Genomic DNA, 22491 nt, shown 5'->3' with positions numbered 1-22491 from the left:
CTGGAATTCAGCTCTTTTGTCCATGTTTGGACCAAGGCTGTAATGAGGTCTGGAGCCGAGTGGTCCTGCTGGAACCCAAACTGAGCATTGGTGAGCAGTTTATTGGTGAGTAAGTGCCGCTTGATAGCACTGTCGACGACACCTTCCATCACTTTGCTGATGATTGAGAGTGGACTGATGGGGCGGTAATTGGCCGGATTGGATTTGTCCTGCTTTTTGTGGACAGGACATACCTGGGCAATTTTCCACATTGTCAGGTAGATGCCAGTGTTGTAGCTGTACTGGAACAGCTTGGCTAGATGCGCAGCTAGTTCTGGAGCACAAGTCTTCAGCACTACAGCTGGGATGTTGTCGGGGCCCATAGCCTTTGCTGTATCCAGTGCACTCAGCCGTTTGTTGATATCACGAGGAGTGAATCGAATTGGCTGAAGACTGGCTTCTGTGATGGTGGGGATATCGGGAGGAGGCCGAGAAGGATCATCCACTCTGCACTTCTGGCTGAAGATGGTTGCAAACACTTCAGCCTTGTCTTTTGCCCTCACGTGCTGGACTCCGCCATCATTGAGGATGGGGATGTTTGCAAAGCCTCCTCCTCCCGTTAATTGTTTAATTGTCCACCACCATTCACAACTGGATGTGGCAGGACTGCAGAGCTTTGATCTGATCCGTTGGTTCTGGAATCGCTTAGCTCTGTCTATAGCATGTTGCTTCCGCTGTTTAGCATGCATGTAGTCCTGAGTTGTAGCTTCACCAGGTTGGCACCTCTTGTGCTGGTTGACTTTAGTCTCCAAATGGATTTTCAGAGCTCCGGACTAGAATTTTCACTCTTTCATAGTTTGTGATGGCCATTCTAATTCTATATACAGTAAACTCTGAAATGTAAAAATGTGTCAGCAATGTTGGAAAAATTGCTGTTTATCCAGCCTAGAAATTGATCAGCATTCAATCAATAAAATTTGGAGTTGTAGTAAAATAAACTGAATGTAATAAATCTGTGATAAAGCACACTAATTGCTAATTCATAGCAGATACTTGATCAATGCTGTATTGCTTAGAGACAAAATCAATTTATAATTGGAAGACTGTTACACTGAGGTAGTTCTGTTACTTGTATGCATTAATGTTTAAATATATAAAATCTCTGTAAACTTGATGAAATTAAGATTTTGTTACACAGAAAGCAACCCAATGATTGTGAAATTTTGCTACAGCACTCCCAGAAATAATAGTTATTAATGTATGTTTCAGCACTTTAAGTCCTCAGTTTGAATTATTCTCAGGTTGTTCATTTCTTAGGGACCATGGATAAAAATTGTAGTTTTGTAAAGGTCTTTACATGCAATCATTTATATGTTTAATAGTATAATACCTTTACCTTAATATATTTTCATGACCTCAAAGAAGTATGTTTATCAAAAAATGTTTGCAGACTTATAAATGAGAGCATAAAAAAACTATTCACTGAAAAGTGAGCATAAGATATTTAAAGAAAGAACTTGCAATAATATAGGTCTTTCACATGTCCTAATGCGCTTCACATCATTGAAGTATTTTTGAAGCGTAGTCACCTGTTATGTAGGCAACCGCAGCAGCCAATTTATATGCATCAAGGTCCAAAAACCAGCAATAAGATAAATGACCAGATAATCTAGTTAGAAGGATAAAAGTTGGCCAGGAAAGCAGGAAAACTCCTCTACTCTTCAAATAGTGCCATGGGATCTTTATGTTCACTGAAAGATAGCACCTGCTACAATGTAGCACTCCCTTTAAAATTAGTTCACTATGGTGATCTCTGTTTATGTTGTATTTTAATTTTTCACGTCTTTCACCTCGACTTTATACAATTGAAGAAGCAAGTAAGCTGTGGCCTTCTCCACGATGTCCAAAAGCAGCGTCACTTTACTCCCACAGGGGATTACCACAGCCCTCTTCAGAGGTAATAAACATCACTGCAAGTACCCTTCAATGGATTAGAGATGATCATCGCTTGGATTGGAACCTGAAAACAAGCATCAGCTGTAACATTTTCTCTTCAGGTGATGCTTGACATGACAGCCAATACATTTGCCAATGGTGTCGAAATGGTCACCTCTGTTTAGTAAAATTGCACAGGGTCCTGTGAGACATTTTAGCATGATGGCACTACCCCTTAAACTGATTCTGCTTTTCTCTTTATTCCTTAAGTGCAACCACTTGCTATGACACAGATAACAACTTGCATTTATATAGTGCCTTTAACGTAGTAAAACGCCCCAAGGTGCTTCACAGGAGCGTTTTCAAACAAAATTTGACATCGAGCGCAAAAGGCAAGAATTGGAGGAGCGCAGAGATCTCGGAGGGTTGTAGGGCTGAAGGAGGTTACAGAGATAAGGAGAGGCGAGGCCATGGAGGGATTTGAAAACAAGGATGAGAATTTTAAAATTGAGGCGTTCCCGGACTGGGAGCAAATGTAGGTCAGCGAGCACAGGGGTGACAGGTGAACAGGACTTGGTGCGAGTTAGGATATGGGCAGCAGAGTTTTGGATGCGCTCAAGTTTATGGAGGGCGGAAGATGGGAGGAGTAGTTGAGTCTAGAGCTAACAAAGGCATAGATTAGGGTTTCAGCAGCAGATGAGGTAAGGCAGAGGTGGAGAAGGGTGATTTTACCTAGGTGGAAGTAGGCAGTCTTGGCGATGGAGCGGATATGTGGTCGGAAGCTCATCTAAGGGTCAAATAATAGCCAAGTTTGCGAACGGTCTGGTTCAGCCTCAGACAGTGGCCAGGGAGAGGGAATGAGTCAATGGCTTGGGGCCATAGAATGGAGTTTGTGGCAGGGACTGAAGACAATGGCTTCAGTCTTCCCAATATTTAGTTCGAGGAAATTTTTGCTCATCAAGTGTTGGACAAGCAGTGTGACAAATGAGAGACAGTGGAGGGGTCAAGAGAGTTGGTGGTGAGGTAGAGCTGGGTGTCATCAGCGTACATGTGGAACTCGATGACAGAGTTAAGACCACCAAGGGAACTATTTGGTTCTTTTACAAACTACGCAAAATCTATGCAGGTCACAGCAGGTTCTGTGATTTATTTTTTATTATTCATTCATGGGATGTGGGCATTGCTGGCAAGGCCAGCATTAATTGCCCATCCCTAATTGCCCTTGAGAAGGTGGTGATGAGCCGCCTTCTTGAACCGCTGCAGTCCGTGTGGTGAAGGTCCTCCCACAGTGCCGTTAGGAAGGGAGTTCCAGGATTTTGACCCAGCTACGATGAAGGAACGGCGATATATTTCCAAGTCGGGATGGTGTGTGATTTGAGGGGAACATGCAGGTGGTGTTGTTCCCATGTGCCTTCTGCCCTTGTCCTTCTAGGTGGTAGAGGTCGCAGGTTTGGGAAGTGCTGTTGCAGAAGCCTTGGCAAGTTGCTGCAGTGCATCCTGCAGATGGTGCACACTGCAGCCACGGTGCACCAAATACAAATGGGGATAGTGTTGCTGTTTAAGGTTGAATATCGGTTTAAGAATAGGCATTTGCAAAATGAAAATCATAAGTTCATCTTCTAAAGAGCAGATTTCCAGATTTAAACTATTTTTAATTCAAAACAATTTCCATTCTGATAGCCCTGAGCCTACAGGACAATTGTTTTCAAACAGCTACTGATAAGTCTATCTCAGCCTAATACTCAAAATATTATAGCTCAACTCATTAATATAGAATTGTATTCAAAAATATAGGCTGGCTGCAATGTTGTGTTGTAATTGCAGTAGATTAACTGATGAATATTACATACCTGGGTTTGTTTGGACGGAAAATAAATGTCATTTCCACCTACATTATATGCTCACTTCAACTGGTGGAAGTGACAGTGTTTATTCTTTTATAGATAGTTTGATTGAAAAATGAACAGTTGAGGCATCAGAACACTTAACCAAAGCAAGCACATAATGGGAACTGGTCCATAAAAAATGGGGCTGATTATCATATCTCTGCCGCCCAATTTACGGGACAATAGTAGGATGAAAATTGCAACAAAGAAAACACTGACATACCTCTCGAGGTCCGCCCGTTATCATTTTCGGGCGGACTCTCGATGTAGGCAGCCAGCGCTCCCACTGGAAAAAGGCGAGATTAATGAATATATTTAAACAGGGGTTAGATGACAAGAGCTAAGACCACAACGTGATGTTCATGTTAATTAGCACTGTCACCACTACTACTTTAACACAAATCATGGGCTGCAGAGGTCAGGAGGCAGCCACTTCCAGCGCTACTTAAAGGGATCATTAGTCATGGAAAGCTGGAGGCTGATCTGGTTGGCATTCATTTTTTCTTGATTTTTTTGGGAGTTTTGAGCATTAAAGCTTCCTTAACTTCAATTCCTTGCTGCTTGGTGTGCTCCTCAAATTTAAAACAATTTTACAACACCAAGTTATAGTCCAGCAATTTTATTTTAAATTCACAAGCTTTCGGAGGCTACCTCCTTCCTCAGGTGAACGATGTGAAAATGAAATCCTCAAGGATTTCATTTTCACATCGTTCACCTGACGAAGGAGGAAGCCTCCGAAAGCTTGTGAATTTAAAATAAAATTGCTGGACTATAACTTGGTGTTGTAAAATTGTTTACAATTGTCAACCCCAGTCCATCACCGGCATCTCCACATCACTCTTCAAATTTGACCAACGCTGAGATAAGCTGCTCCATTGCCCCCACCTCCTCTTCGATCTTTCCAGCCCTCCTCTTAGGTGCTGCTGCAGACCCCGTCAGATTCCCCACCCTTCCAGCTGGCAAGCTGCCTACAAACAGAGGTAATAGCACTGGTCGATATGCACGAAGATCAATTCGGCTTCACGCCAACATCATCGGGCGGGAGGAGCGGATGTTTACACTGGAAACGAAAATCAACCCTCCTAAGTCATGATCTTTGATGACTTTCTTCTCAAGTGAAACTGGCCCGATAACATGACAATCTCACAAGTGAGTTATCTAAAATTGTCTAAAGGATGTCACTTTATTACTGTACCTGTGGAAAATGGTTTTCCTAACAGCACTGTAGGAGAACCGTCACCACACGGACTGCAGCGGTTCAAGAAGGCGGCTCACCACCACCTTCTCAAGGGCAATTAGGGATGGGCAATAAATGCCGGCCTTACCAGCAAAGCCCACATCCCATGAACGAATAAATAAAAAAAAAATTTCCACTGTTAATTCCCAACACAAATATTATAAAGCTAATTGCCCCACAACAATGCAGGTGTCAGCGAGCCAGCAGGAAGTGCAAGCTGTCAGAATTCCTCTTATTGCCTGAGTTGTTAGTTTAACAGCAGTGGAACTCCTGCCATTCTGCGAGTTAAATCTGGTTTATGACAGGATTCAAACCTGCAATCATTAAAGTGTGATGTATGTGCTTTTTCATTGTGTCATCAAATTGCTTCTTCAAAAATATGTCGTCTGATAATCTCTTAAATATGAACACTGTGTATATGTATACACTTGGCTTCTGGGTGATATGAACAAGAAGGTACATTGCATGGCTTCCTTCTGTAAACTTCTTTGGAGCTTGTATAGTTTCAGATAATATCAACACAGGGCTCTTTTATAACATTTACCAGCAGCACAAGAACATTTAATTCCCCAATTAGGTTAATAAAGCTGGTTATGATACTCACCCCATATTCGAAGAGAAGAGACAAAGCAAGGATGGTGACGTGAAGACATGTATGATTCATGCTGCTCTGTGAATTTATTAATTTTTTTGTTTTGTTTTCACTTGCGCTCCTGCCACGAGATAATCTAATCATTTGACAGTAAGCAGCAAGAGCCAGTTCATGGTTTTCAAACTATAAAATAATTTACATCACATGGTTTACTGACTTCTTAAACCACAAACATTCCAGCAACACACTTGTAAGAATATGGGAATAACAATCAGAAAGCATAACCTTTTTGCATAGTATTAAATGAACAGAGACATTTAGTTCTTTATTTACAATTATTGTCTGGGTAAAAAATTCATAAAAACAGATGGATGAACACATGTCATTGCCCAGACAGGGCCAAATTGCCAAATGTACTGCTGCAATTTTTTATTATTATTATTTTCACAAAATTCATGCTGATAAATACATTGTGTAGAAGCAAGCATGTTTGTATTGCAGAATGACCTTAATAAATTGATTTCTTTAAATTCCCTCATTTTAGGCTGTCCTGCACTAAACAGATGCCAAGGAACCAAAAATCTTTGTAGCTTGTGAAGAAATGTGTGACCTGTAGTTGTGACTGGCTGAAATTGCATCTAATCTGATTTTAAACAAAAGCTACGTCACACATACATGCCCACAGAAGCTCAGATTTATATGCATCTTACTTTAAATGTATCTTACTTTAAATGTGTTACTATATACACAGGATTTACTGGCAAATTTAGAGATGCCTGAACTCAGAACTACAGGCATGTTCCTCTTTAGCAGGGCACAGACAGTTCTTAAAAGTTTCATCTTTCCAACTGGACCTTCTACAGGTCACAGAATCAAAATGAAAGTAAAAAAAGGTTTTGCACTGTCCATGATGCAAAGATTGTTTCATGCTTACGGCTTCACAGACATTTAGCCCCAATCCCCCGGATAAAAAATACATAGGGCTGTTACCGTCTTGAAGCACTTTTGTCTTACCCTTGTGACAAGCTTTTAATGGCTTTCCCTTAGGAAAGCACAGTAAGTAGATTTAAACAATACTGCTGAGATGCTACAATGTATTTAGTAGGTGTCTGCAGGAAGACAAGCTTGATAAAATCACACAAAGCACATCTAAATACATCACAGAAAGTTTCATTCATATTAGGAGAGTGCAGAATATGAAGATTGTTTTTAAAAAAAAAATCAAATTAAAAAAAAACAAAGCAACCCAGATTGTTTTGCTATTTTTTTTCTAAAACTTGACAGCCCTTAAGCTGTGATTCTTAAAAAAAAATCCAATAAGCCACTAAAGGAAAAAAAATTAAATCAACACAATATCACAAGATTTCAAGACTACTTTGATTTTTTTCCCCATATAGACAAAGCCAAATATAACTTATTTTGCAATCAGCTCCTAATAAACCCATCACAAGCTTGGATAGTAACAGTTATTTTGAAACATCTTATTTTAACAAGCAGGTGTTTATATATAGCAGACAGTTCAATCAAATTACATTTCAAATTGGCCTTCGCGAGTCTGAGAAAGACCAAAATAAAATTCAAGCATTTATTTTTAAAAAGAAAAAAAAATCCAGAGGACTTTAGTACCTAAAGATATACTCTAGGAAATAAAGGAAGCCATGCTGCATTTTTTGTCCATGATCAATTAACATTAGGATACCACTTTAAACAATATTTCCCTGTTATATTTTGGCTTCTTTGTTTCTGCTAGCAATATCTACAATATTTAACAAAAAAGCAGGCAAATTCAGTACACAGTTGTAATGAAACATCTAGAATTCAATATTACAGAAGTACTCAACGAGAAGAGCTGCTTGTATACTACGTCAGCAGAACTTATACCCTACAAATAAACAAGAAAGTTATCTACAGGTTTTGTAAACAAATTACATTCTCTTCAGGACATAAATAAGGTAAAGTAGTAAGAGCTATTAAGCAGAAACAAGGCAACATGCCAAGAAACAAAGAAGATAAACTCTGTAGGTATTAATAAATGCTTATAAAGTTCCTCTGTTCAATTGGTGCAATTCTACTGTGCAAGTTGAGCTTTGCAACTTCAATTTTTAAAGTTTTTTTTCTTAAATTAATCTATACAATTAAGTCCATGCCACACAAGCACTTCAAAAGTCACAGACCAGTGGATTGGATAAATTGCCTTAGATGCACTCAGTTGTGGTCCTTCCAGTGAAATTTGGGAAATGTACATTCATGCAGGATCTCTATCTTGAGGAGGGTCAGCCGGACAAGAAATCACCCTTCCAGCAGTTTCCCTTCTTGCTACAGAGCATAGAAGAGCACGATCAGAACAGTTTATCAGCCAGCAGTTTTTTTGTTTTGTTCTGTTTTTGCACAGAAATGGTCAGCTAGAGTGATGTTTCCAGGCTATGTAGAGGGCTCCCTGGACTAGAAGAGGTAGCTGATTTACTTGTGTCAGTTGTAAGATTTATTCCACTATCAATAGCATTATTATTCTTGTTGGGGGATGAGGGTGGACTGGAGTTTTGCTTAAGGGCAGCATCTTCTTCTAGATCAGTGTCATCGATAAGGGGAATGTGTGGCTGTGAGTCATCTATCCTAAACTCAGGATGAGTCATGAAGTTGTGAATGGAGGATTTAGATTCCGGTTTCTCTAATCCTTCATAGAGAGAGCTACGGAATGCCTTCACGACGCGGATCTGTAATAGATAAAGAAACGTAAAAGGTAAACAGTTGGCTCCAGTGATAGCTACATTAGGGAATTTCTAAAAACAATTAAGAGGCAGAATTTGTTTAAGGCAGTGCGGTGAGCTGAAGTCCACAGTCACTAGACTTTATAAGCATATACAAGTGACTCAGTTTCGTGCATAGTGGGGTCGGTGAGAACTGCAATAAAACTGGAAAAAAGGCAATTGTAGAACTCATGGAAAGCATTGGTTAAAAAAGCAAAGATCCAATGTGGTGTAACCTAGTAAAAGCCACGTTATATTATTACTTAAAAATTTAATGCACTGCATATCCATGCATGTGAGAAAGTCTTGCAGTAGGTAGAAGGGTAAAAAGTGAAAAGTAGATTTATTTACATCTTATTTTTGGAGATATATATATATATATATATATACATAAATATATATATTCAGTATGACCAACAGACAAAAACATAGACTACATGGTTACACAATTAAAGTAACAGCTCATTACAAGATGAACATTGAACAGAATGAGGGGAGCTGACAACATGAAAATGTCAGATGAAATGAAGTTTTGCTGATGTAGATGGGAGCAGCCAGGAAGCACAATGCTAGATTCACCAGAGACCCAAATCATGCCACGGAACAAGGGGGACACGTGGATGGAAAAATCTGGCACATACAGACAGCCACATTCAGAAGCCTAGTTAATGTGAAACATTAACAAGCATAATCCCATGCACATTGGGGTAAACATTCGAGTATAGGCCCAGTGTTCTATCTCTGATCTTGGTTAGGCCACTTTTGGACTTTTTTTTGATGTTAGCAATGTAACAGGTTATGATTACTCACAACAGTCCTTCCTTATCCCAGTCAATTCCAAAAAGATAAAAAAGTACCTTGTAATATGTTAATTTGACAGTCTGGAAATAACTCCTGGTTGTACAATTGGATAATTTTGACTCAAGTCCAAAACTTAATTGTAGCTCTCTACAGATTTCAGTTCAAAGGTTGGTTCAAACACTGTCCCATTAACATGTCACAGGGTATAGGGTTTATTTACCTTGGGAAAAAAGTTGCAGATAAATGTAAAAGGTACCTTGATTGTGAAAAGCAAGATTACTTTTTGTCAGCAGTTTGCTCATTATGTATCTGTAGCCAGTGTTGAGGTTAAATTCTGTTGTGCTAGTCAAGTTAAATTTGAATCTACAGTGCTATTTAGAATTATGCATAATCTACATTATTGAGAACAAAACTCAAAATCTTGATCAGAATGTGGCCCACAGTTCTAAGCTTAATTTTCCCTGCTTTCTCATCAAACTTCAAAACCATTTTTTAGCATTTACAGCATTCAAATTATAAACAGCTATTGATAATATATCACTCATCATGACCAGATTGGCCAGAAACACCATAAACATCTCCTTCACCTGTGCCGGTTCCCACAACTGTCTGTCCATTGTCACTCTTCCATTTAGGTTTTCCTGTACACAGTCCTACCATCTCAGTGTTGGCCTTCTAGATGGTCTTTTGCCAGTTTCCATAATCTGAGCACTGATCTTCAACCATATGGTACAGGTGCTCTGCTCTTAGCAATACTTTTATTGTAACATAAACTGTTAATGCACATAGACCATTCCATCTCATTATTTCACACACATTACTTCCAATAGTGTGTTTCAGAAGTATCCAATATCTGCTTCTGAACCTTCATAAGGATCCAGTGCTCAGAACCATGCAGAGGTACTGACTGTATACTAACACCATGTGTCCCTTCCTCCAGAATGGTCTCCATAGTATGTCAAAGCACTTCCAGGTAGAGCAGCTCTTTTTCACATTAAGCTTTGCTGGACATGTTCCCACCTATATAAGCTCATCACTACTTTTGCTTCCTTAGCATCAATGTTCACTTTCTTCAGTCTTCTTTTAGCTATCTGTGTTTTTCCTCAAATGATGGAGATAACATTGATATTGAAAAAAGATGTTGAGACTCCACTTCTTTCCTTCAGTATTCAGCTCTTTGGTCATCATGATGGCAGTAACTAAGGAGCCAGCAAGGATGGCAACATCATTTGCATACTCCAGGTCCTGCCCTACCCCTTATATCTTCAGGCTCACTACCCTTGGTGCCTCTACCTCCCAATTTGGCCCGTGATAATATTGGATAAGGTGGGTGATAAGACTCAGTCATTTCAGATTCCTGCCCTCGCTTTAACCCATTCTGACATTTTTCCTTCCATCATCACACAAGCCTTTTTTCTCTCAGTCATATCCTTCAGCAGTCTGGGAATCTTTCCTACTCCTAGTAACTCCCAGACACCATTTCTCCTCAATGATTCATCTGTTTATGAGTTACGAAACACATCTATAAACCTTTTCCAAACCTCCCCCCATCACTTTTCAATTATCAGTCTCTGTGTGAAGCTCTGGCCAGCACATCCACATTCTCTTCTGAAGTCACTTTTCTGCAGCTTTCAATCCAGGTATCTTAGCATCCCATGCAGAAGCACAGCAGCCACATTAAGCAGAATATGATTCTGGCGTTCGTACACTCCTTTTTGTTCCCCTTGTATATTGGTGTCATCATTGTCAGTTTCCAAAGCGGAGGTACCTTTCCTATTTTGAAGACTGAATGACATGGTGAAGCTCTTTCACCATTGTGGGCCTCCCATCTTTAAATACCTAAGCATAATATACAAGGTAGTGAAGGTACTTATGTTACAGCCAATCTTATGAAGTGGGGTTTGACAATTTTTCTAATTAAAAAAATGATTTTCCATTTAACATTTGATTGAATTAGTATGATAAATCATGACTTGTAACTGTCTGGTTTTGAATGCTAGCTTTGAAGACAACTTTTTATTTGCCACGTGGGACTGGAATAATTATAGGTAGTTTAAAGTACAGTAGTTTTTTTTTCTGTTGACAGTAACACATGATGAATGTCAGTGGTACACATCAATAGCAATCCAAAGTCTGTCCGAATAGAAAAGAGTGGAACTATTTTGAATGAAATATTTACTCCAAACCTGTTTAGTTTTCAGTGTATGAAATCCATCATTAAAGAATTTTAATGTTTTAATATATGTAAGCAATTTACTTAAAAAAATGTGCCTGCCATTTACTAACTGAATCAGTATAAAAAATATTTTTTCTATTCTGAAACTGACAAGCAATTTATGAGGTGCAGAATTACTGGTGAGAAGCAGTTGATCTGGAAAATAATTCACAGGACGTGAAGACAAGTGAGTTCCATGCTCGTGACATCTTTAGGTTTTCATTTCCTGCTGTTTCCAATTTGGCAATTCTATTTATACCACGTTGGGAATATTAATAACTAATATAGTTACAAACGTTACTTTGCCCATTAAAGGCAATATAGACATACACTTCAACTTATTTCAGTTTTCATTTTGAGTAATTGTTTAGCTGCCTACTTCTGGACTGGGTGTGTCTGGTTTCCAGATCGCTCTGAGATCATGTGTTCTACTTTGCCATCTACTGGCATAGAGATGTTACCAATTTTAAAATCCCTTTCCATTAAACCATAAATATATTTTATTATAAATTTTGAAGAAACTGTTGTCCCAAGCTATGAAAATGAAACATGCAGTACTACATCGCATGCATTCTTTTCTCTATCCCACAGCCGAGAATATTTTAGATAAAATGATTTTTTCCTTAAAATGTGAGAATTTCTAATCAACTGTTGCCATATTACTCAGATTTAGTCATATCAAAATATTTCCAACATGTTAACTGATGACTGTGGGGGACCATGTGGAAACAACTGCCCAGGCAGTCATGGCACATTATAAACTAGGCAGTATTCTGGACATAGAATATAAGAAAAAGGACTGACAATGCACAGGCAGGACAAAAATGAGTAAAAATCTTTTTGTGGCAAAACTGAAAAACGAACAACAAGAAAATGTACTGTAATTTGACAAAAGACTTTGGGACAAGACTTCATGACTTTCTCATGTGGTGGTCTTATTCTCCAGGGCCTTCTCGTCTTCTGCTTCTCAGTCACCCAGAAAGTGAGGCGAGGCTCAGGAGTGTCCTTGGCAATGAATACCACAATGGCTTTGTCTAAGATTTTGCAAGGAAGGAAAAAAAGTTTAAGTAAATCAAGCTCATCGTCATGCTCTTGGCTTGTCTGGTCTGAGTCGCTACATGAGGCGGCGGGGGGTGGGGAACAAGACACTGTGCATAGTTCAGATGACACACTGTAAAATTAAAAGATCTTTTTTGGCGTTGTGTGGGCTTATACTCGAAAGTTTACACACATTTTTTAAGCCTAATATCTAGACTCATAGGCCCAAGCAGTTCACATTCATTGCAGGCTCGGGTCAGACTCACAACCTTCATTTCACTCCCTCCTGCTGGACCCTTTGCCTAGGGTTGTTTAGTCCTCTGGAGAAAACAAACACATTCACTTCAGACACATAACAGGTCGCCGAGAGATAAATAATATTGAACTCTACAAAAAAGACTGACGAGATGATTAGTATCAAATAGTTAAAAAGCAAAGTGGAGAGATGTGAAAGATCATCTTGTGCATTAAGAATACACACTCACGCCCAGCAGTAGCAGCAGAAGCGCTGGTAGGAGAGGAAAGAGCATTGGGAGTAGATAACGATACGTGAGTAGGGCTAGAAATATTGGTTACATCTTGATTTTGGCTGGTAACGGATGATTGCCGCCTTAGAGCCCCCTGAAAGGAAGTGCCACTCTTGAATGTATTCACTACTTCGATCTGCAATGGAGGAGAGAATGAAAAAGTTTGCTCAAGATGGAGATACAAGATTAATGTGTCAGGGAATCTCCAATACACAAGCATGATTCAATTAGCAAAAATACGCAAGTCCCAATACTTTGATAATTTTGCAGTAAAATAAGGGTAAATTTAAACAAATGCACTCTTACTAATCGATAAAAACCCAAAGTTATCCAAAATGGAAATGTCTTGCACCTGGCAGTTTTTAACAAGAGTACAGATTAAATAATTAGACCAATTTAATTATAACTAGCCTATGTTCTCATGCACAATATTAAAACAATACATATTTTCAGCTGTCACGTAAATTACTTAAACCAGACTGGAATAATCCACATTATCACTTTCAGTGCAATAATTTAATTGTAACAGTTTGAGATTATTAAAAGTTACCAAAACGTAGTCAAGTTTTTGACAAATAATATGACAAAAATGTAATTATTAACACAGCTTAGTAAAATTCATTTCAGTATTGCGGCCACATGTCATTATTTATTCATGGCAGACTGGGCACTTAAAGGAAACCAAGATTACTTAACAATAACATTCAGCCACTCCCTTCATTTTCTTTATATTGGTAAAATGAAGCTCAATTTTGAATATAATATTAAAGATAAATTGACCATGCCGTTGTATTGTGAATAGTTTCCATGCTGCAATATCTAACTTGCCATCAAAAATTTTGCTTTTGAAAGCAAACAAATGTTTGCACCAAATCTGCAAATCTACAATCGGAGAGGCATGTCTCCATTTAATTTCAAGTTTTTCTTAACCTTTTAAGTACTGAATGTCAAATAATGTAACAATTGGCTCCTCCAATAGCTTAGCTGGATACAACAGTGAGCAGCTCAGCCATAAAGACCAGGTAGCACCTTAGCATGTTTCTTTACATTAACGCAAATGGAAGTTGTTGCTGCAAGCTGAGTTAGCTGATCTCTGCTTGGGCCAATGGTGGCTTCTGCATTCCCAGGCTGGGGATGGGGAAGAATTAGCCAGTATTCCCACTTTTGATCATTATGCATTATGGCCTACTGGAGTGAGGAATGAGAGCCTGCATAGTTTAATAGCCTGCAGCAATCACTGCCCAGATTCAGGCAGAAAGACCACTTGGATAATGAATATAAGGATCACCACTGCCCACGGAACTGTTTCCAGGGTGAGTCACCAACTTGAGGAGGAGGGGTATAGAGCGAAAATTAGAGGGAGAATTTAAGAACATTTCAAAAACATTAAAAAAAAAATCTATTGCTGAATTAAAGGCACATTAAACTACACAAGGTACAAATTCACTTTTTTCTTTGAATAAACTAAAAAAAAGTGATTTCATTATATTTTTATTTAGATGGAGGAATAGTATTACAGTCCTCAAAGGGTTAAAGAGCCTCAAACACAGGCGCCTGGAATTTCCATGGGGTATGGCCAGCAGAAGATCAGTGAAGCTATGATAGGAGATTAGGAGAACCCTGGTGAAATTCTCCCCCCTTCCATAACTTCAGAATAATGTGTAATCCTGTCATTTTCACTATTTCAATCTTTCTTCAGTGGAAACTTTTCACTGAAAATCACATTCTTGTGCTGAAGATTTGAAGGTGATATTTCAAAAAGAGCTACGGTAAGTATATAAGCTTTTCTGAACTGAAGAACACGCAATCACTGCCTCCAGTTTAGTGCTATTCTGGTAAACTATTGTAATAAGAATTGCAGCAGGGACTGAGGGAATATAATCAAGCTCAAAGCTTTAATATGATGTTGAGAAACTCTGGAATAAAACATAATGGGAATCTACTTGAAAAGACTTTGGAATAAATATGACGATAAATGAAAAGTGACAATTATTGCTTGACCTGAGGGATAGCACTTTGCCAATTATTATCCAGGAATTCCAGTTTTATTATACTCTTGAACTGAACTTGTTTGAAATGTGGAAATTGTTTGCATCTATTTTGGCAAGCTACAGCTTATCTTCCAAGATGCCATCGGGCACTAGTCAGTTCTACTAACTGCTGATGTAGCTCACTGCGGACTGCTGGCTGCAAATGCCAAATAGTGGGGAAGTGTGAAAACTATTTGAGCACACATGATGACTCTTCAGCCAATCATGTTTAATAATCTGGACCAAGGGTGCAATAATGCTATATATGGTGAGGTGTGTGGTATGATATCATTTCAGAATGATACCAGGGCTTAGAGGGTTAAATTATGAAGACAAGTTGCATTAACTTGGTTTGTATACCCTTGAGTACAGATTATTGAGGGTGATCTGATTAAGGTGTTTAAAATGTTAAAAGGATTCAATAGGGTAGATAGGGAGAAACTATTTCCTCTGATGGGGGAATCAAGAACGACATAATCTTAAAATTAGAGCTATCAAGAAGGATGTTTTCATGCAAAGGGTAGTAGAAATCTGGAATTCTTTCCCCCAACAGGCTGTGAATGCTGGGACAATTAGAGCTTTCAAGACTGAGCTTGATAGATTTTTGTTAGGTAAGGGTAAGAAGGAATTTGGAACTAAGGCGGGCAAATGGAGTTGAGTTACAGATCAGCCATGATCTAACTGAATGGCGGAGCAAGCGCGAGAGGCTGAATAGCCTACCCCAGTTCCTATACATCTTAATAATATCTGGGCAAGAGAATTTTTATACCTGCCATCATGAATCTATAGAAAACAGAGAATAATTGCTCTAAACATATAGGCCTAGAAATTGTAGGCCACTGCTGCAGCACCAGAAGAACTAGGACTGCCATTAAAGTGCTCTGAAAATCAGAATCAATGGGCCGAATTTTGCCGTGCACCCGCCGTTCATTAGACTTGCACTTGCCCATAGACATTCTGTGAGCTTTTGCACAGCAACTTCCTGTAAATTAGAGAGCCAAAAAGCACAGTGCCCTCTACAGGGCATCTGGGACCTGTGTGAACAGGGCAAGCAACTGGATATCCCTTTAACCAATCAGATTGAAGCATGTTAATAAGCCGCGCAGAGACTGAGTTCGGAAGTGTAAGTTAGAATAGTGACTTCACTGTCAAATCAGGTACAGAAAGCGAAATAAAGAGAGGGAAAGAAAGATTCAATTAAGAGACAGAGGTAAAGAGACAGAAAGAAAAAGTAAAAAAATAAAAATTTATTAAAAATGTTTCTTTTTTTTAAATGTCCAACAACAATTAAAATCTGAAGGAATGAGACTCCACACTTATTAAAGTTAATTTTCAGTACCAGAGAGGCTGTTCGGCAGTCATTAAGGCTTACCATGCCGTACTTACATCAGAATGGATGAGCCCTAACTTTTTCTGGTGAGATTAGTCCGTTTCTACAACGTCACTGCAACAATTACACCCGGTTCCATTCATTTGAATTGGGAGCCAGCCGACGAGATGCAGTTTTCGTGGAACTTAGAGGAGGCTTGCATCTGGTACAGCAATTTCAGGATTTCTGTGTTTAATTGCACATGTGCGGTCGCTGTAAGTTGCTGTCTGATTTGCGTGTGAATAATGGTGAGTGCTGTTAGCTTCACCATTATTTTTACAGCAAAATCCAGCCCAATGTCCCACTAAAGGTCTTAGTCAAGACTGGATTCTTCAGTAGGAACCAGAGTGGAGGAAGCTGCTACAAGGGCCTCTCCCTGCACGGGGGCATCTCACAACCCTTACTGCCACCTTCCTCATGGCGGCCCCGGGAACACAGGAAGACAGGAAGGACCCAGGCCCCACACCCCCTGCTGTCAATTACATGCGGAGGGTGGTGAAGAATGGACCTGCAATGGTCCCAGCAGGGCTGAGGGGAGGGAAATACAGGTGGGCTGTGAGGTGGTGATAGGCCTCACTGCCCACATTTCCTTCATTCTCTGCTTTTGTGCAGAATCACAAAAGAGAATCCAGCTCAGAGCTTCAAATTAGTGAAGAGCAAATTTAGGGCTGATTTCGGGAAGAATTTCTTCACAGAGAGTGATCAACACTTGTAATAGACTTAAAGGAAGAGTAGTTGAGGCAAAAACCTTAGTTATTCAAGAGCTTAATGAAGAGGGCCAATAATTTTTTTTCTTTTTTGGACAGAGGAACAAAAATGGGCTAAATGGTCTTCAACTGTATTCACCTTGTGATCATCGCATATATTAAATAGTGGTCGAGATTAGATTGAGAGTAGAGGAATGGATATGCTTTCCTTCTCTATGAATAATTCAAACAAATAAATTTTACTCCCTGATTTTGAAAAACACACTGTAACTTCAACCTGGAAATAATGGACACGAAACAAAACATATAGCAAACAATCCGAAGAATTGTGTTCAGCATCAGTAATTACAAAAAATCTTCCCATAGAATATTCATTTTCCCACATGTCTGTAAGAAATCCTACTTTTGGCTCAGCAAGTGCAAACTGACTTTATCAACCAGTAGAGCTTCATTTCGGAAAATTAGTCTTCCACTGCGCAGTAAGTATTTGAATACTTTTTAGGTTCAATGAAGATTACTGAGTTATTGTAAGTAATTGGAGACTTTTATATATTTAGAAAAAAATCATGTAGTAGATATATTCTTCAACATTTGATTGTAAGTTGTATCACGAGGAACAAGATCTTACCAGTAATGATGATCAACATTCAAACTGCATAAAAATATCCTAACCACTTCATATTAATAATTTGCTGTAGTATGGTTTGTCATATAACATGGAGAACTTTTTTTTAAAAGGGTATTCATACCGTCTTATATGCAAGGAACTTAATGTGCAAACACGAGTAAAACTAGACAGCACATTTTAGATCAAGATAAAAAAAAATCATATCTGAATAATAGAAATATATGAAAGTGCATCAAGTCAAAGATTGGGTCCTCATTCTACTATAGAAACCCATTAGATCATTACACAGCTTAAATACAACATTATTTATTCTTAATTTGTACCTTACTCCTCACATTCTATCTACTAAAGCCAAAAGGTAGGGCAATTTGAATTTAAGGACATAAAAGACAGGAATGTGAGCAGCCCATTCATCTAATAAGAATCTTCCTGTTTAAGTCCAATACAGGACCTACTCGAACCAGTCTTCTCCCTTTGTATTCTTAATTCTTCTATTGGATCAGGATTCCACCCATTTCTTTTTTGAGTGTTTCAGCTAAATCTGCATTCACTGGACCAGGTGGTGGGTTATTCTATATGGTAACAAGTCACTGAACTAGATGGTGATATATTCTATATGTTAACAATTTACTGAACTAGACAGTAGTTTATTCCACATGTTAACAATCCAATGAGCTATTGATGGATTATTCTATATGTAAACAAATTACTGAACTGGATGGCCGACTATTCCAAATATGAGTTGTTGTACCTTTAATTATATTTATCTGGAAGTTGGTCTGGAATGTAACAATGCAGCCTTATTTATTTCTCTTGGTTCAACAAACAAAACTTCACCAAATCCATCTTATTTATTCCTTTGTGATTTAAAAGTCTTTATTACTTCTTTCACCTAATCTTAGGTGATCACTGAGAGGAAGGTGCTGCGTGCAGGTAACTGCTTCCCACAGGAAAATCACAAGGTGAAGCAACCTGCCTATTCTTCCTACCAGCTAGAACAACAGTACTAAATATCCGGAGATGACGTGTGGCACATAGATACTTAAAGCACGAACAGAGAGGGGAACATTAATCTGTCTTGTGTAAATCTGTTTCTACAAACAGATCTATATTTATAGAAAACTGTGTGACGACTATGTACTACAAAAATTAGGAAAAACATCCTATCTGATAGAGTATGAAAAAAAAAGTATCTATAGTATGAGGATGAATAGGACAGTATGTTTCTTCAAAGGTCTGTAGTCTTGGCAGTAGCATGGTATTGAGCATACCTGAGTTTGGATCCTGTTTAGACCTCGGAACCATAGAATCTGCCCACGTCTCAGTTCTCTCTCTGCATGATCAATTTCTTCAGCATCCTCATTAAGTTCGTCTTCTGGGATGTCATCCTTCGGAGTTCCATGGCCTGCTTCCTTCAGAAACTTCAATCGATTGGTTGGAATGGAGGATATTACCTGAGAAATTGGTAAATGGACATGGGCTGTTAATCTCTCTTTCCTGTGCATTTTCCAATTGATTTCATTGTGAAGGGAAGAAAATATGGTGATTCGTGCTATTATCTAGAAGAGGAAACAACAAACAATCTAAAGGGCTGATTTTCCTCTCCTTTACACCTCGGGAATACCCAGTTCCTCAGTACGAAATACAGGAAAAAGGGTGGAGGTCTGTTATGCTGAGTCCCTGCCCACTTTACATGATCCAGGGATTTCCTGGGGATCCCGAGGGGGCGGAACAGTTAAGCGCCATGTAAATGAGATGAGAGGTGTGTGATGGGTCATCCCGTCTCCTTTTTTCTGCAGAAAAGCTAGGCAAGTGTGCATAAGAAGTAGGCATTAGACCTTGCACCTCACCTGGCCTCTCTCAGAGCAGAGGAGCTGAAAAGGGTAGAAAGCAATACCATGTATAGGGGTGCCAACCCTCCAGGATTGGGCTGGAGTCTCCAGGAATTAAAGATTAATCTCCTGGACACTGCTGTGAGCAACACAGGAGAAAAATCATAGGGGCACTAAAAAAAAATTGTGTGTTTTTAAAATTTTCTTTGAACACTTTTGTTTACTAGTTATAAAAATATTGGAGATGGGCAAAAAAGGCTGTTTAACTTGGCAGGGTAATTGGAGGCAGGAGGTCATGTGAGAAACCTCCAGGAATATGTCCAACCAGAGTTGGAAACCCTAACCATGTCGGACCTGAAAAGGTAAGTGACCTTTTTTTTAAAAAAAACAGGTCCTCTTGGAGCTGGCTGCTTTTTTTTGCTGGTACAATATACTTCACTTTGGTGTTTGGCAAAGCACTGGTGCATCTCACAAAATTTGGCCAATTCCATTTCCTTGGAAAGTTACTGAAAAGCTGCTAGTTCTACTGGACTGCTGACACATTCCTTTTCTAAAACTAGGAAATAATTAGTTGAACCTAGTTCTATCAGGCTGCAGTATCTTCTTATGCGATCATGTAGGGTAATTGGAGACAAGCTATTGTTTAACATACAGATCTATGGTTTGTTTTTCTCTGGTGTACAGATCACTTGGGTCTAAGCTTCACAAGATAACAAGTAATCCTTTGTAACTCTTCATTTGTAGGTTCCTAATTTTCCCGTTTTGCAATAAAGATGCAAATTTCAATGCTATTGCCCCTGACCTGCATCCTAGTGCAAACTAATTATTTTCAGATCAGTTATGAGAGAGTAATATGAAAGCTATATGGAAAATACATGTAATTTAAAGTTTTACAACTTTAAATTACAACTGTACAGACTTATTTTACCCACTGTGCTTTGGTGGCATGTTATGACAGTTAGGTAGTACAGTCCCCGACATCTCTCCCACACCCAAGAATAGATTTTTTAAAAATGCAGGGGAAAATGGAAATAATTGCTGGATTCCCAGTTGTTTGATTTTTTGGGGGTTTTTAAACAGGCCTTTTGTGGTACTCTGACTGAACTGCACAACAGCTCTTATTTGGATCTCTTTACAGAACTCTACCTACATTCTTAAAGCATCCCCTCCTAAGTGCTGTGTAGCGGGCCTACTAGTGCTAGTTGTGCAACAAAAAATTTTGAAGGGACCATTCAGATACCAGATGCGTAGCCCCCATTTTGCACTGACATAGATGGCATTTACGAACATGAAGTTGTGGAAAAGATGGACAGATATTTAAGATTTCTTTATGAATTCAGAATAAATCATTACCTGTCCCCATAGCAACTCTCCCACTCCCAGAACGACGCACCACAACCATTGGTCTATTTGCAGAGGAGTACAACTAAAAGGTTTTCCACCAAACTGAACAATTATAATCTGCAGCAGTGGGGAAAAAAAACAAAAAAAAAAATCAAAACCTGCTTTTTAAAATAGGATGGTCACAATTTTTTTGCTATTTGTTACTAAAAAATTGAAATTGCTCTTATGTGTGAGTTGAAGCCTATAATTTGAAAAGATGAGATTTACCAAAAAAATTGAAGGAACATAGTTTGCTACTGAGCAATATTGACTAGGAATGTCCTTGGTTTAACTGCTGGACTGTCCCAAGTCACCTTATCTCAAGCTGAACAGTAGTGAAAGTGCTGCAACTGATTTCAGCATCCTTGAACTAAGGAAGGGGATAACAAGATCAGCTAAGGTTCTTGCTCCTGATTGCTATCCAGCAGCCATTGCTGGAACTGAAGATAAATTGATTGGGTCCGATTCAAATGTGATGGCCACTGAAGCTCAGACTGTTTAGGCTCATCCATGGAGAATGTCCACTTCAGAAAGGGCCAGTAGAGCTACCGCCATACCCCAGCAAGAGTTACGGCAATCAGAAGAGGAGCAAGGGGAGAGAAGCAGAGAGAAAACTGGAGGAGGAAAACAAATGTGAACTGAAAAGGGGTTCAATTTGGACTAAGTGATAAATACCACAAATGTGTGCTACAGAACAAGTATCACATTACAGAATGAAACTTTATGGATTTAAAGTAAACTGGAGCAGGGATACTGCTATAAAGTTAACTCACAAGCACAAATTCAGAACCACATGCTGCTAAGTTGGAGAAATTCAACTTATAACTCTGCATTTTTTCATGTCACTTTGTACACTACATTCTGATTAATAATAATAGTTGCATTTATTAGCATCTTATCACACCCAAATGTTTCTGGGCGCCAATTTGAAGGATGGAACCAGTGGCAATGCGATAACCCCTCAATACTGAGCTGGAATGTCAGCCTAAACCCTGGCATGGGGCTTTAACTCACAGCCTTCTAACCTACAGCCGAGAATACTACTAATTCAGGATAAATGGTTAGGATAAAATCACTGACACAGTTGAAGAGCAGGAAAATGTAATTTTATCCAGGCTGCATGGCAAGATTGAGAAACAATGCACCACACTGGTGAAGAAAATGTTCTATTACAAGCTACACCTCTCCAAACTGAGGCATGATATGGATTAGAACGCTTGTCAGAGGATTCTGTTTGTGACTAATCTTTATTTATATCTTTCAAAACCATTATCATTAATAGAAAACACTAATTAATTTATCAGAAATTTCTTTTCTCCAATACCTGAATTGCAAAAGTGCCAAATACAATGCTACAGAAGATGGGATTTCTGAAAATGCCGTCAAACACATTCTTCTCCCCATGAATCTTGCGAGCATTGATTTCATTGAAGAGTTGCATCAAGACGAAAGTGTTAAAGATGATGGTGTAGTGTTCAGATGGTGGGGCATGCAGCGGTGTTTTCCTGCCATTGTCGATGTTAAAAATGGTCTCCCCTGAAAACAAGCAGACAGCAGCACAGTAATGATACAAGTTACTGCTTCG

At 38.9% G+C, this 22491-nt stretch overlaps 1 protein-coding gene across 4 annotated transcripts in view; it reads right to left on the bottom strand.

Moving 5' to 3' along the window:
• Window positions 1-5693: 5693 nt before the first annotated feature.
• The window catches only part of atp2b2 (ATPase plasma membrane Ca2+ transporting 2), a 572540-nt gene continuing 555742 nt past the window's right edge, over window positions 5694-22491 (bottom strand). For 2 of the 4 annotated variants that reach the window (XM_067998633.1, XM_067998632.1), the window contains exons 21-25: window positions 22231-22442; window positions 20877-20984; window positions 18963-19145; window positions 13007-13093; window positions 5694-8343 (exon numbers count right to left, since the gene is read on the bottom strand). In XM_067998633.1, the coding sequence (XP_067854734.1) occupies window positions 8032-8343; window positions 13007-13093; window positions 18963-19145; window positions 20877-20984; window positions 22231-22442 (902 nt within the window). In that variant the 3' untranslated portion in view covers window positions 5694-8031. Of the gene's footprint in view, window positions 8344-12915; window positions 13094-18962; window positions 19146-20876; window positions 20985-22230; window positions 22443-22491 lie in introns of all 4 variants that reach the window. The other 2 variants (XM_067998635.1, XM_067998634.1) reach the window with 2 other exon arrangements.

The sequence above is a fragment of the Heptranchias perlo genome, chromosome 17 (genome assembly GCF_035084215.1).
Source record: "Heptranchias perlo isolate sHepPer1 chromosome 17, sHepPer1.hap1, whole genome shotgun sequence".
NCBI lineage: Eukaryota > Metazoa > Chordata > Chondrichthyes > Hexanchiformes > Hexanchidae > Heptranchias > Heptranchias perlo.
This window is presented reverse-complemented; position numbering and strand designations above follow the sequence as displayed.